The sequence below is a fragment of the Doryrhamphus excisus genome, chromosome 4, assembly GCF_030265055.1.
Source record: "Doryrhamphus excisus isolate RoL2022-K1 chromosome 4, RoL_Dexc_1.0, whole genome shotgun sequence".
NCBI classification, from domain to species: domain Eukaryota; kingdom Metazoa; phylum Chordata; class Actinopteri; order Syngnathiformes; family Syngnathidae; genus Doryrhamphus; species Doryrhamphus excisus.
In genome coordinates this window covers 743,933-760,351 of record NC_080469.1, presented here as the reverse complement: position 1 = coordinate 760,351, position 16,419 = coordinate 743,933, and the positions used below count along the sequence as shown (strand labels likewise).

At 40.8% G+C, this 16,419-nt stretch overlaps 2 protein-coding genes across 2 annotated transcripts; both read left to right on the top strand.

The window, feature by feature from the left end:
• Positions 1–94: 94 nt before the first annotated feature.
• imp4 (IMP U3 small nucleolar ribonucleoprotein 4) lies at positions 95–4,352 on the top strand. Its single transcript, XM_058070776.1, has 9 exons — positions 95–192; positions 436–544; positions 648–731; positions 813–922; positions 2,269–2,401; positions 3,268–3,422; positions 3,516–3,610; positions 3,684–3,757; positions 3,884–4,352. The coding sequence occupies exons 1-9, from the start codon at positions 190–192 to the stop codon at positions 3,994–3,996; spliced, it is 876 nt and encodes a 291-aa protein (XP_057926759.1). The 5' UTR covers positions 95–189; the 3' UTR covers positions 3,997–4,352.
• Positions 4,353–5,361: 1,009 nt separating this feature from the next.
• On the top strand, positions 5,362–14,972 carry araf (A-Raf proto-oncogene, serine/threonine kinase). The gene is made up of 16 exons (XM_058071016.1): positions 5,362–5,478; positions 7,249–7,446; positions 7,823–7,926; positions 9,034–9,136; positions 9,260–9,414; positions 9,536–9,634; positions 10,307–10,451; positions 10,555–10,582; positions 10,662–10,792; positions 10,879–11,081; positions 11,248–11,424; positions 11,782–11,828; positions 12,247–12,365; positions 13,522–13,653; positions 14,260–14,394; positions 14,541–14,972. The coding sequence occupies exons 2-16, from the start codon at positions 7,339–7,341 to the stop codon at positions 14,679–14,681; spliced, it is 1,827 nt and encodes a 608-aa protein (XP_057926999.1). The 5' UTR covers positions 5,362–5,478; positions 7,249–7,338; the 3' UTR covers positions 14,682–14,972.
• Positions 14,973–16,419: the final 1,447 nt, after the last annotated feature.

Genomic DNA, 16,419 nt, shown 5'->3' with positions numbered 1-16,419 from the left:
GTCGTTTTGCTAACATCACAAGTCCCTGTCGCAACCTTCGGATCTTATTTTGGAAGGTCTTTTTTATTACCGGCTAGTATCAAACGCTACCATTGGTTCTTTTAGTTGGCCAATGAGGAGCGTTGTTATACACGTTGGTCCTGTCCATGTGGGAAGTTGCTAGCGATTCCTGCTAGCCGAAATATAAACATGGTAAGTTTATTTCTCTAACTTTGACAACTGATCGTTAACACATCAAACATAGATTTTTAGTATAGATACGTATACACATAGCTGAATATTTATGTATGATGACCTCGCTGTTTATAAGTAAAACGGGTTTATTTACCTTCCTTTTCATCACTAGTTCACATTGTGCTTAGTGTAGGGTGAAAATGAATATAAAACGTGTAAAAGCATGTTGACAATGTTCATTCTGTTTTTTTTTTATGTTAGCTCCGTCGAGAGGTGAGATTGAGACGAGAGTATTTGTTCAGGAAGGCACAAGAAGACCGACTAAGAACCATCGAAGAGAAAAAACAGAAGCTCAAGGGGGCTCTCGATGGTATGTATATTAACGCTGTGTGGGACCTTAATGTATGTACATAACAATGTATTTGGGTGGGAAATGTTGCAAAATTCAAGTCATGTTTTATTCTTTCCTGCAGAAAACCTTATTCTACCAACGGAGGTGCGTAAAGAGGCACTGCAGCTGCAGAAACTTCTGGAATATGATGATGAAGGTGCAGAAGGTCAGTGTGTCATGTCTTGGTGCTTCACCTCCCACAGCATCGATTGGCCTCATTGATCGCAGCAACATGTCTGCCTTTCAGGTGTCAGCTCACACATGGATGATGAGTACAAATGGGCTGGAGTTGAAGATCCGAAAATCATGGTCACCACTTCCAGAGATCCCAGTTCCAGACTCAAAATGTTTGCTAAGGTCAGCCCTGTCATTTGTGAGACGTTTACTGAACAGAGTGTGTGTGTTTAATATTATTATTATTATTCACAAATCTTGGGTGTTTGACTGCTTTGGTCATTGTCTTTGAATTTGCTGAAGTCTATCCCAGCTATTTGCGGAGGTTATACAGTACCACCACCTATTCCAGGGACAATATCGGTGTCTGATTCCCCCCCCCCCCCCCCCCCCCCCCTTATAATGAAAAACGAAAATGCTGGCTTGATGGACAATTTATTGTTCACGTGCGCTTGTACATGCTGACTGTGCTGAAGTCTGCTAGCTCCATGTTAGCATCTGTAATGCTAGCTTTTAGATATGTTTCAGTAAAGCAGAATCATTTTTCAAAATTCAACCTCTTCAGTTCCAGCCATTTTAGACAGATCACATTTTTCAAGGCACACAGAAATTTAGTTCTATGGCTTTCTTAATGTGGAACCTACCAAAAGAAAGATTCGACTCATCTTTCATCAGCAATACATGTTTGTTTCTTTCCGTCCTTTAGTAATCAGCAGTAGAACATAGGTAAGTTTCAGGAAAATATCAGTTCCCAACCAAAAAAAAAAAGAGGAGAAAAACAGTTGTTTGTGAAAAGATGCATTTCAAGCACAACAATATAAATGACACACAAGTGGTTGTTTTACATGAAAATAACAATTTACTTGCAAATATAACACAATTAACTATTTACAATTGTCACATTTGGAACTGGCTGCATGGCAACCGAGTGGTTAGCGAGCAGGCCTCACAGCTAGGAGACCCGAGTTCAATTCCACCCTCGGCCATCTCTGTGTGGAGTTTGCATGTTTCTCCGGGTACTCCGGTTTTCTCCCACATTCCAAAAACATGCTAGGTTAATTAGCCACTGCAAATTGTCCATAGGTATGAATGTGAGTGTGAATGGTTGTTTGTCTATATGTGCCCTGTGATTGGCTGGCCACCGGTCCAGGGTGTACCCCGCCTCTCGCCCCAAGACAGCTGGGATAGGCTCCAGCACCCCTCGTGAGGATAAGCAGTAGAAAATGAATGAATGAATGAACATTTGGAACTAAAGTGTGTAACGATGTGTAACCTTCTGCACACTTCAGTCCTCCACGCTGTCTCACCTCTCCTTGCTGTGGAGCATGTTAGTTAATACATGGAAAAGATCCATGCCGAGCTTTAGCAAATGCACTTCTGCCACCTTGTGGCTGTTTTTATGGCTTAAAACTGCATGAAAAATGACCTGTTCTGCACTTGTCGTCACCTCTTTTTGCCTATTGTGCAAAAAAGCAGTCGAGTTAAAAAAAACAAAACAAAACAACAAAATATTCCGTTTTGTCTCCCAGGAGGTGAAGCTGATGTTCCCTGGAGCTCAGCGCATGAACCGAGGAAACCATGAGATTTCTACCCTGGTTCGGGCCTGTAAAGCCAACAATGTCACGGACCTTGTCATTATTCATGAGACTCGAGGACGGCCAGGTTTGGCTTCTTCTTTTTTCCCCCTCATTTGTAGTCACTGTTTATTGGCATCAACCAAGTATGCTGTAATAACCAAGATGGCTGACTTTTAAAATGGTCTATTTTACTTGTGCCCCTTAAATGCTCATAATGTTCAAAAATGGGAATTTGTGGCTGAAATATAATATAATATCATATTAAAATGAAGCAGTAACTAGTACAGGGGTGGGCAAACTACGGCCCGGGGGCCACATCCGGCCCGCCAAGTGTTTGAATACGGCCCGCCCAATCTTTCCAAAGTATTTCATTTAAACTCAACATACAACAATACTACAACAATACAAACAATAATAATTATAATTATAATAATAATAATAATTAGTATTATTATTATAATTATTATTATTATAATTATTATTATTATAATTATTATATTATTATATATTATTATATATTATTATATTATTATAATTATTATTATAATTATTATTATAATTATTATTATAATTATTATTATTAGAACTATTATGATTATTATAATTATTATATTAATACTAATTATTATATTAATTATATATAATATTATTGTTATATTTGCATATTTTACATAATAATAATATAATAATTATTATTTTAATTTTATTGTAATTATTATAATATTTTATTATTTTAAACATATTTAAATATAAAATAATAAATAATAATAGCAGATTGCATGACAATTTTACAGATACAATAATACCAGGTGGACTGTTACGTGTAAAATATATAGTCTGCCCCCCGTAAATTTTGTCATATCAATGCGGCCCGCGAGTCAAAAAGTTTGCCCACCCCTGAACTAGTATAGTAGAGTATTCATTGAATGTTGTGCTGTGGAACGATTGCAGATGGCTTAGTGGTGTGCCACCTTCCATTTGGACCGACTGCGTATTTCACGCTTTATAATGTGGTGATGAGGCACGATGTCCCGGACATAGGCACCATGTCCGAGGCCTACCCCCACCTCATTTTTCACAACTTCACCTCACGGCTCGGCAAGCGGGTGAGTATCTACTCATCCAAACTCCACCGTACACACACGGATATTCCCTCACCATTTATTCAACGGCACATCTAATTCGTCCTGCTCGCACAGGTGTCCAATATCCTCAAGTATCTTTTTCCAGTGCCCAAAGAGGACAGTCGACGTGTCATCACTTTTGCCAACCAGGAGGACTTTATTTCTTTTAGGTACGTGTTGAGGATCATGGGCGATTTTTAAGATGGTAGGAAACGTTTTAATAGTCTTTCTTTGTTTTTTAAGACATCACACCTACAAGAAAAAAGACCACAAGAACATTGAGCTGACAGAAGTGGGGCCGAGGTTTGAAATGAAATGTAAGTAGCAAAAAATGTTTATTTAAAAGACAAAAAGAGACATCATTTGTTACTTATCACAGAAATAATTTAGCTTGACAATACAGAGCTAATTAACAGGGTGGTATTTTGTTCTTTTTTTTGTAGTATACATGATCAAATTGGGCACCCTGGAAAATGAGGACACGGCAGATGTGGAATGGCGACATCACGCTTATACACACACATCCAAGAAAAGAAGGTTCCTCAGTGTTCAGTAGGCTTGTGAATATTTACCATATTTGTTCACAGTGCATACAGTAACTTGACTACATTTATTCAGTCAGCTTTTATGTACTTTCCATTGACTAGCATACAAGAAACTGGAAATCACACACACACACACCCCCCCCTTAATGAGATTTATCTCTGTATTGAAGTTTTCAATAAAATAACTCAACCTGTACAGTCTCTTTTCACCTAAAGAGCAGTATTTGAAACATCAAGACTCGTTAGTGGCTGAACATTTGTCTCTCATAATGAAATTTAAAAAGTTGAATTATATTTTTAGCAAAATAAACTTTCTTCCAAATGAGCTAAACTGTATTTACACATTGTTGATGCACATTATTCCCATGCTTTAATTAGACATATAAATCTGGCCCCTGGGCTTTGTGTAGCAGTTGTACAATTATTAAATGCTACCTTGTTTTTTCTTTGTTTAATTCGGCTTTTTCCTGATTTTGGAGACGCCACAGCGGATCTTTTGATTCCTTTCTTAATTTAGTTAGTGGCAGACATGGGTAAGTGAACGAGTTAACGGACGAATACCCGTGACTCAGTTTAGTACAATTTGAGAGTCTAAGACGGACGATGAAGTGGGAAAAGAGGTGAACTGATAGATACGTAGAATAAATACAGCTAGACAAGTGAATGTTGACATATGCTGCGTGGGTTCAAAACAGAAGGCGTATTCCACGTGTTAGCTTCTTTATTAGCAACTTTGACTTTCGGGCTCACTCGGCAAACATCGGCGCGACGCTTCCTGTAACTGGTGAAGTCCGACCTTCAAAATAAAAGGTCAGTATAATAACAAGGTTATGCCTTTACAGTTACAGGTAAAGGAGAGATTTGTACCGTAACCGGACAAAAATATTCTGTACGTGGACCTCTTTGGATGTTACTTTAATACCGTACCTCTGATTCAGATAGCAAGTCCAGATTGACTAATATGGCATAGTCTAAATGCAAGTCATGTATAAAACATGGTTTCAATTGTTTTAAGTGTTTATATTTACATATGGCATGGTACATGCGACATGTTGTGTAGGCTCTTGCGCTAAAATATATATAAAATACCCATATATATTCATTAAGTAAAGGTTAAAATACACATTTAACATATTTAAAGGCAAATCTTTCAGTTTTGTGTTATTAATGACAACGTGTAATATTAGTATTAGCAGTTGTACATGTTGTATTTTGTTTTGGGTTTTTTTAAGTGCGTAATTGGAACCACAGGCCGCGCTTTGGACACCCTTGACTTCGCTGAAGTAATGACAAAGTCACACTGCTGAAACTACATTCGAGTACATTTGCTTTGACAGGTTAGTCACGCCTACCTTCATTGCCGTTGTCCAATGAGAAGCGCCACTAGAGAATGTGGCCAATGAAAAAAGAGCATTTCGGAGGTTTTTCCGCTTTCCCTGAAGTTCTTGACAGATCGTACTCTGGAGTGAGAGAGTTCAAGATGGCTGCCACAGGTAAGAACTTTAAATGATCTCTACTATGAAATGTGCTAGTATTAAGGCTCTTTGGTGGAGGTTTTACCTGTCTTGGGAACTGTAGATAAACAGTCAAGTCGAACTGTGCGTGTGGACCCCAAGGAATCAAGTCATTGCTGACTTAAGCGGAGAAAAAGAACAGCTGACTCGCTGGTAAAAAGCCTCAAGTTAGCGTTGTGATGTGTAGCATAACAGCAGCATTAAAGTACGCTGACCGCCGGGTTAGCTACATAAGTTCCACTACGCTTAGCTGGTGAACTGTTTAATGTACATATTTCTGATTACTTAGATGTACTAAAATAACACTGTCAACATGCTACTAGTTTATTGCCTCCTAAACTAGTTGGCTAGTCACCTTAAAGCCGCTTAGAAACATGGCTTCCCACAACTAATGTCATTTTACACAGCAGGCAAATCCACCTTAAGCTAATAGCATTAGCATCACTCCAACGCAGGCACAATCCTAACAAGTTTAGGGTAAAGAGTAATGGCAGGAGTGATTGAACAGTCTCGTTACTTTGTAAATGATCACTTTTAGTTTTGCTTTATTGTGAGTATTGATAGTGCGTGTGTTAATTGGTGTTGGTTTCGCATATGTATGAGCGAATTACTTTCCCATGCAATTCTCATTAAATGACAGTGTACGGTTTTATTGGCTGCTGTTAAAATAGTGGATGCCGCTGTTTAATTGAAATAGTCCGGTTTTGTCAAAGCCTGCTGTATGAATAGTGAAACTGTGTTTTTAGTGCGTGTGTGGGGCGGGGGGGTTCATCCAAATATCGATCTATCGATACCAACGGTATCATAACCTGCCGAGATGAATGTTTATTTTTACAAGTAGATGTCGTTTTGTTTTTTTATGTATTGTTTACAAACTCAGGCTGACTCATACCAAAAGCCAAAGAAAGGATTTGAATGAGCCAATACTCGTTTTTTTTTTTCTCTTTACTTTATTTTGTTCAAGCAATTGTATGGGCTACTAGGGAAAAAATTAAAAATAGCCATTGTTGTTTTTTTTTTTTAAATGAGTGATTTCCTTACTCTGTCTTGGAACATAACCCCTGTGAATAACAGGGATCTGCTGTATTTGCTTGGTATCAGATTGTTGCATAAGTAGCAGTATCTATGTTCAATTGCAAGGGTGTCCAAAGCACGGCCTGGGACCAATTTGTGACTACATGACACTTTTTTTTACTAGTTGAGTCGGCTCAGGTTAAACTCAAAAGGTAACAAAATAAATATACATGATACTTAAAAATAAAGCGCGTCACTTCCTGTTCAAATCATTCATGTGGAAGTCTCACAGCTTGTGAAGGACCCTTTCTCCTAAGGCATGCTCGGACGCTCACATGCACACTTCACCAAATGTGGTGATTCCCAAATGTGGTGCACGTAGTACATTGTGTGTTCAACATTACATTATTTTGGCTTGCACCATGAGTGAGGGTGGCATTCAGTTTGTATTGGTTTGAGTCACTTTGTTACTCGGGTTTTTGTCACCATACACCGGTGGTCAACATGAACCCCATGAAAAGCAGGGATCTACTGTATCTGGAACATGCTGCTGACTGTCCATTTAGAAAATTCTCAGAAAACTGCAAAAAATCCATTTCATAAAAAAATATTTTGTTAATTATCAATGCTGTTAATTTACAATACAGCACATGCATGCTATGCTCTGCTGCTTTTGGCTGTACTTTGGACACCCGATTCCCTTTGTAATAAGGACACCTGTTGGTTGTGTTGCAGACCGCAAGTAAACCGTTTCCTCTTTTGGATCGTACGGTGCATGACGTCCTGAAACTTTGGTGTCAAGTCCTCCTCCACCTTTCTCTCATCATGTCCTCTACCTCCTCATACTCCTCCTCTGGGGAAACGAGTCCCGAGGACGTACCCCGAGGTGGGGGCACCATCCGAGTCTACCTCCCTAATAAGCAGAGGACTGTGGTGAGATGATGCTGCTCTTTTATCACAATGGATAAGTGTTTTTGTTCGAATGATGACTTTTGTTGACGATGAAAATCCCTGCAAGCCAATAAAGGCCACTATTTGCAGATTAGTGAAAGTTAGAAATAGTCTCCTGTGGTGGAAGAACTTGAGCTCATGCCAACTTCTTTCTCACAATGTCAGTCACAGTGAACATTTGGTCGCGCAGATGGCGCTTTTTTGTCATTCTCTTCTCTGAGTTTTCACATCAGACTTGTCCCGCCTTATTTGGAAATGTGCCAGTGCTTTTTTTCTATTTGTAATGTAAATTGATCTGACGGTGCCTTCCATGCGCGTCACGCCTTGCATTAATACCTGCCACTGTTTGTTTTTACAGGTGAATGTTCGCAGAGGGCAGACGGTGTATGAGAGTTTAGATAAAGCTCTCAAAGTCAGAGGCCTCAGCCAAGACTGCTGTGCTGTATTTCGCCTTCTGGAAGGGTATGTTTGCTTGTGTTTTTGTTGTCTTGGTTCTGTGCTACCACACTTCCTGCTTTTGAATAAAAGATGAGGCACTGGGCGGTGTGATACCAAGACAAGGCTACCAATCATATTCTCTTTTTTTCTTCTGCCAAGTACACATTCAGGGCTTCTCAGATGGGGGTACATGACGTTTAGATTATTCACAAACTCCAAATTAGCAGATATTTTTTTTAATTAATCAGAAAATGCTGAGGGTTTTTTTGTTGTTGTTGCAAAATACACATCTCATTCACCACAAGTCAATAATTTATTAGTACAATAATCTCTCATTTATCCCGGTTAATTGGTTCTAGACTCGACTGTGATAAGTGTAGTTCCAAAAAGTAGGATTTCTTATTTATAAAAGGAATTTCTGTGTAGTCGGAACATAGAAAACCTATTTATGACCTTTTTTTAAGTCACATTTACACTCCTAGTAGACAGAAAAAGGGAAAATTAGACACTTAAATAACATGAATAAGACTCACGTTTGTGTGTGTGTTGCTGGAAATGTGTTCTAGTGCTAGCAGAGCTGAGTGGGACCTGAATGTATTTACTTAAATGTAGTTTTGACGTCACTTATGGTTTGTATAGTAAGTTGTAATCTAACATGTTATAACATACCACCTACAGATAGGACGGCTTTTGTTTGGACATTTTCATTTGAACTGGTGATGCCCACTAATGTGTGAAATCAGTTTGCCATATTCTGATGTTGAGAATAGAGGTGCTAGCTGCACTCCCGTGTGCCACCCTGTATTGTGTGGTGTATGTATTGGCTGTTGTCATGAATTGTTGTGTGTAGTTTATTGGAGTCAATACAGTGGTGCAATTGATTAATCTAAAGTTCAGTGTTTTTTTTTTCTTAGATAGTTGACACAAAAGCAAAAAGTATCACAGTGTATTTCTAATACAGGCATGCCAAATGCCAAAAGTAAGTGATTTAATAAATAAACAGGCAAAAATGTTAACCCCATAGTGGACCCAAAGTTATACCCTTGGACGACTGGCAACTTTTTCAGCTTGATCGCCTTTTGTTTTTGTCTATGACAAGTGTGATCATGCTTTTTTTTTTTCCTTGTCCAGTCGTAAGAGGCTGACAGACTGGGACACGGACATCACTCCTCTGGTAGGAGAGGAGCTTTTAGTTGAGGTTCTGGATGATATTCCCCTGACCATGCACAACTTTGTAAGTAGTCAGCAAATCCGCACGGCTTTGTGCATATTTTCTAAGTATTCTGAAATAATACAACTTTGTTTTGTATTCTGTTGTCTCTAAGGTATATGTGCTCCTTGTCACATTCTATTGCAGGTACGGAAGACCTACTTCAAACTGGCTTACTGTGATTTTTGCCACAAGTTCCTATTCAATGGTTTTAGGTGTCAGACTTGCGGCTACAAGTTTCACCAGCACTGTAGCAGCAAGGTACCGACCGTTTGCGTGGACATGGACACCGTAAGCAAAAGGTGAGCGGAATAACTGGAAAACAACTTACTTGCAAAGCAACTTGCTAATACTTCCAACTAAATAATACCAGTGTATTTTGTGGTTTTGTTTTCTTCTAATACCTTCCATTTGTGTGCCCAGGTGTGATCCAGGTCCCTGCACAGATGAGTATCCTCAGATACTCTTGCCAGAAAATTCTCCATCCCAGAATAACATAGCCTTAACTGCAGAACCTGCTGGGTAAATTTGCACACACATTCATCCATCCATCCATTTTCTATACTGCTTATCCTCACGAGGGTCGCGGGGGTAACCTGTAGCGTATCCCAGCTGTCCTTGGGCACGGGGCCGGGTACACCTTGGATTGGTTGGCAGCCTATCGCAGGGCACATATAGACAAACACACACATTCATTAATGATTAAAACTTACGATATCCATTCAATCAAAATTATTTGTATTACTTAAAGAGTTGCATCAAATTCATCAAAGTAGAGTGAGTGTTGGGTAAAACCACTTGGCTTGTCTTCGTTATGTGCATAAATGTACACTTGTCGCTCATTTATCACAGTTAATTGGTTCACACCCGACCGCTACAGTGAATTTCCATGAAGTCGGATTCTAGATTGTAGTTGGGGCAGAGAAAACCTGTATAAAGCCATTATTAGAGCCCTGTAGACATGAAATAACAACCCTATAGTCACCATAGCCCTTGCACTCCTATTCTATGTTTACGACACATTGCTAATGTGCAGGCTACAGGTTCACTGCAGGGACACGAGTCGGGTACAGCTTTAAGAATAGCGTGCTAGTGAGCTAACAAGGTAGCCTTCACATTTTGTCCAGCACGGTGCAGCCGTAGTTCAAACTGATTTTCAGACATACTTTGTGACTTTTTTCCGTCTTGTCTCAGGATGGACCTTCTGTCCCCGACATCAGCCTTTCGCTTCCCCATGCCCACCGGAGACGGCCAGTCCCTCCAGAGACACCGCTCCACGTCCACTCCCAACGTTCATATAGTCAGCACAGTGAGCCCTGCTGTTGCCAGCATCATAGAGGCGAGTGTCCGCTAGCCTTTCTTTTACTTGCCAGAAGCACATCCAGACCCATTTTATTGAAATTTTGTTTTTTGTTGTTATTGTTCGGCTTCCCATCCTTTAGGAAACACTGAAATTCAACAACACAATAGGTATGTGATTTTGTATTTTATTAATATTTGTTTTTGTGTGCATGATGTTGTCTTCTCAACCTGCCGTTTATATCTGCAGGTCCTGAGCCATCACCAAAGCCCTCCACCAGCCCACCCTCGTCTTTAAGCTCTCCTGGGCGAAGACCACCCAAGTCCCCCTCGGAGCATAAGGAGCGAAAGCCTTCTTCATCTGATGACAAAAAAAAAGTAGTACGTAGTCTTGGACCATATTCTTTGTCTGGATTGTAATGAGTTTGTAGTTTATTAATGGCTTTGGCCTACTGGGTGTGTTTCAGCATCGGGGGGGCTACAGGGACTCAAGTTACTACTGGGAGGTCCACTCGTGGGAAGTCACCATCCTGAAGAGAATAGGAGCTGGCTCCTTTGGAACTGTATTTAAGGGCAAGTGGCATGGAGATGTCGCAATCAAGATCCTTAAAGTCACAGAGCCCACACCTGAACAGTTGCAGGCCTTTAAAAACGAAATGCAGGTCTTACGGTGAGTTGCATTGTCATTTATTTATTTACACCCTTGTTTAACACCAACATAAATTTATGATGAGCCACAAAGTACATAATGTTACAGTACATTGATTTCACAAATGACTATACATGTAATATCTAAAATGTGACAGTGTCACCTCTCGTGGTTTCCATATCTGCAGGAAAACTCGCCATGTCAACATCCTGTTGTTCATGGGCTACATGACCAAGCCCAACTTCGCCATCATCACGCAGTGGTGTGAAGGCAGCAGCTTGTACCGCCATCTGCACGTCACTGAAACCAAGTTTGACACCATGAGGCGCATCGACGTGGCCAGACAGACGGCACAGGGGATGGAGTAAGACCTGATTATTATTAATTCTTCTTACTACTGTGTAAACAGTGTCCTTTTTTCTTTAGCGAGAACCACATCTGCCATTTATTACATAAAATAGCTAGGACTTTCAAAAACTAAAACATGCATTATTTTTTGGGGACCTGCTTCACAAAGATACACTGAGGAACAACACGTGTATACAATCGTGCAATTCAACATGTCCAAAAAGGAGTAGGAAGAATAGGAGCTTATTTAATCCTACCATTGGCAGATTAAAGATCAATGAATCACATGAACGATATCCAGTAAATGAAGTCGTTATTTTGCTGATGATCTCTTAGCACTAATAAATGTGATCTTTTTTTGTGTGTGTTTCAGTTATCTTCATGCAAAGAACATCATTCATCGAGACCTGAAATCTAACAGTATCCTTTCCCTGTCAAGTGGTGGGATGTTACTAAGATAGGGACTTACTTTATTGTCATTGCACAATAGCACAGCAGTGAAATTGCCAACGAAATGTCGTTGCCTGGCTCCTGTATAATAATAATAATAATAATAATAATAATAATAACAATGTGGAGAATAGATGACATGAAACATGAACAACAATGAACAGTTTTTTGTACAAATAATTTTGATTAAACGTACACTTCTGGCCATAAACTACTAAATATTACATGAACATGAGTTCTTACTGACAACCTTTTTATATGTACAGCATTTGGTCTTGTACATGAAAAAAAGACTTAAATTGAACGTATTTTGTGTAAACATAACTTTCTTTATTACAAATATTCACCCTGTTTGTTTGCTTCGGTATTTCCTGAAATGGTTTCCTAGATATTTTTCTCCATGAAGGTTGGACTGTTAAGATTGGGGACTTTGGTCTTGCCACAGTCAAGTCACGGTGGAGCGGCTCTCAACAGGTGGAGCAACCCAGTGGATCCATTCTTTGGATGGTAAGCCTACACCGTCCGGGCTTCATATAGTTGAGTTTTAGCTTGCCGTGAGTTGGGGCCGCCACTGTAGCCTGTGATCCCTAGTGACCAGAATGCTACATATTATTGTCTTATCGTCTTTAAATGCCTCTTTGGAATGCATCTCATGAATATACTGTTGTCCCTCACGGCTTCACTCAGACGTTTGAATACAGGCCTGTTATTAGTCTAAACATGTGCATATTAAAGCAAATTATACTTATTGCTTGCCAAAATTAAGCATTTTCAAGCATAAAAATGGCTTAATGAACTATTACAAAAAATACACTGTATAGTTAATGCTATGTAGTATTCTAGACTGGTCACTAGGTGTCAGTAATGTTACCGTCACGTAACAAGGGAGAGATGCACAAGCAAAGCTCCAGACTTGATTGCCACAACTACAGGCTTTTATTGCAGGTTTGAATTATTCCACAACAGGCAAAGTAGAAATAACAGAATAATAGATCTAGTAATCATAACAACACAAGGTACTGCTGCAGGCGTAGTCCACTCTACTCTGAACCCCCAACATCACTTCCTGTCCTCCACACAACATTTTTATGGCCACTATGTTAGGTAATCGAGTGTAAAGGTGTGTTTCATGTCTCGAGGGCTCTAATAGTGATCTGTAAAAATCTGTATTTGGAATGTAGTCAACAGGTTTTCTGTGCTCTAAGTAGTCAGGAAGCAATTAACCGCAATAAACGAGGGATTACTGTATTTGTATTTTACTTCATTTAGCCATTTAAATGCTTAATGTAGGCAATAAATACATGACATTTGCTTAAATATGCAGCTTTTTGTACTAATAGGCCATTTTTATTGGTCAAGGCAGCACAGTACAGTGGAAAGTTATATTGTACATGTGTTTTAATAAGTGTGTGAGGCACATTTAGGGCTTATTTGGGGGTTGTGTCATGAGTGAAGACACACAATTGAAGAGAAGGGAGGGTTCTGGATCTGGATCTTTTAATTCCATTTGATCAGCATAGCAAAAGGGTTTGGCTAGGGGGCCGTCTGGTGGTCCCGGATCATAGCCGCCTGTGAAAAGGAGGCATTTACGATATCGTTATGTTGTCTCTAGAACCTGTCACATGCTCATTTCCTTTATTTTCCCTGTTCCATGCGTCCCAAGGCTCCAGAGGTGATCCGCATGCAGGACAGCAATCCTTACACATTCCAATCGGATGTTTATGGCTACGGAGTTGTGCTGTTTGAGCTGATGTCGGGCACCCTGCCTTACTCCAACATCAACAACAGAGATCAGGTGAAATATCACTGTTTCTATTTGATATTCCTATACAGTGGAGACATTTCAGAAACCGTTTTCTAATGCAGTACAAGACAGTATAAGACTGCACTAGAGACGGTACAATAGAAATGAGACTTGTATATTCTTTATAGTAGTCAGTGTACAGCTTCTATCCAGGCAGTAATGGACAATGGAGCCACCAGCTGTACTCACTCGTGTCTTCATGCTATTTACCGGAGTCCAGTGAGTGGCCACCATGTTTCTGGTCAACTTTATCAAGCTTGAGCGGGAGGGGAAGGACATCCACTGTGGACTTGGCGACATGTCGTCCATCCGACTTTCAGCTGCAAATATCTGCTATTCTGCTGTAAAAGTGCGGTGAATGACATTGTCTCACTGCTGCAGCTCATCATATGTTACGTGGGGGTATTCCGCCCACAATGAAGACTACCAGGTACTACCAGGTATTACCAGGTACATGGGGAAGTCTGGGGCGTTCCACAGATAAGTAGAAGACATCGTATGAATGGTGTTCAAGTCCAACTCCTAAACATGTGGTGGCTTTATTTTTTTGTAAATCTTCTCCTTGTTTATCTTCTGTTCACCAAACTATACTTTCAGATCATTTTCATGGTGGGACGTGGGTACTTGTCTCCGGACCTCAGCAAGCTCAACAGCACCTTACCCAAGTCCATGAAAAGGCTGATCGTCGACTGCCTGAAGTTCAAGCGCGATGAGAGGCCCTTGTTTCCTCAGGTGACGACTCCTTCTTTCCACGTGGAGCAGATGCTATCAGGGTCTTCTGACCGGTTTTCAGTGGTGGGAAGGGAAGGCATCAAGAGTGATGAAGGGGAAACACTGCAATCATGACGTCTCATGTTTACGCTATTTGCCTTCATCAGATCTTGGTATCCATCGAGCACGTGCAGGACCTGCTGCCAAAAATCGAACGCAGTCGCTCGGAGCCCTCGCTTCACCGGGCCGTCCATGCCGAGGACCTGAACCCCCTCCTGTTCCACACCACCAGGCTGGTGCCTCTCTGAGACCCGAGCAGCGCTTGGTCGAGAGGCTTGTCTTCCTTTTTTTTCGTTTTTTTTTTTAAAGCACACAGTTCGGAGCCTCCGAGAGGCTTCCGCTGGCAAACTCGATGGCAAACTCTTCAATTTGATCCAAGACTTTGCAGTCCAGCCTGCAGTAAGTCCAACACTACAGGACTGATCCAATGGCGTTTTTAGTCGGCTTTTATGTTCCTCACATGGCGGCGGCGCTTTGAGAGCATCTTTCAAACGGCCGTTAGATCCTGTCACTCGCTGTCACGCTCCGTAATCCACAATCGTCACCACAGACATGTCTTGCTGTCCGTCATTCAATGTTTCAATGAACACGTCTAACAGACATGACCTTACTAATACAGTGGAACCTTGGTTAGCATCATTCATTCAGATGCTAAACATATTCATTTTCCCATAAACAATGGAAATCCAATTCATCTGTTCCAGAAAGCCGTATGTATAGTTTTACAATTATTATTATTATTATTACAATTGAAGACTACACAATGGAACCGCAGCACTTGGACTATGCAGGTATCAATATCAATACTCACACACTAATATACATGCATATTTATATAATATACATACATATTTCTGACCTGCAAGACATCCGTGCAGCCGTCCCACAATCTAAGGTCGTCTGCTGGCATCGAACCCGTGTACCAGATTCCTGTGGAGTACATTTTTTGCTGCTTGACCTTCCTGGTAATATTAAGGGATGGTGTGACATCCACGTCCAGAACTGCTGCTCTTTACGCCTAGACGCCTTACCCTGCTAGCACAGGTCTTTAAACGCATCGCTTTCTGGAACATACACATACACATAGACATTCAATTCTATAAATACATAACCTTTTTTTAACGTGTTTTTGCCAGACTTGATGTTAGAAGAAAATGACGTAAGAGCAGACATTTGTGGTCTAGCTTATGTTGTTGTTCTTTCCACGTGGAAGGTATTCACAGCACTCTGTCCGTGTTTTATGTTCCACTTATTTTGCTCCTGCACTTCATCATCATCATCATCATCATCATCATCATAATAGTTTGTTGTGATTATTGTACATGTTTTTAAAAAGCAACACGTTAGGAATCACATGTACATAAGTATTCACCGCCATGAAGTATCGGGCTCAGGTGCATCCTGTTCCCCACTTGGGATGGTTACCAAGTTCACTGGAGTCCACCTGTGGTCCACCTGTGGTCCACCTGTGGTCCACCTGTGGTCCACCTGTGGTCCACCTGTGGTCCACCTGTGGTCCACCTGTGGTCCACCTGTGGTCCACCTGTGGTCCACCTGTGGTCCACCTGTGGTCCACCTGTGGTCCACCTGTGGTCCACCTGTGGTCCACCTGTGGTCCACCTGTGGTCCACCTGTGGTCAACTCCATTTGGAGAGACGTGAGCTGGACGCATCTGAGCTCGATTTGCATCTTCGCGGATGGGAATATTTCTGTTGCGTTGTCGTCATGGAGCGTTTTGATGAGAAAATGTGGAGGCTAAAAAAAAAGTCAACGCTTTCCATGAGTACCATGTGTACTAAGCGTTTATTGGCGGAGTCGTGAAATTGGATGTGGTTTTAGTGAGGGAATTTGTCCCAGGTTTTAGAGAGCCCCTTGTCCTTTTATTTATGAACGTCTTAACTGTGTTGTGCCTGCAGCTCTCGGAGGTGAGCTAAATGCGAGGTGATGCGGATCACATGTTCCAGCAGGCCACTGGTACCGTCTGCT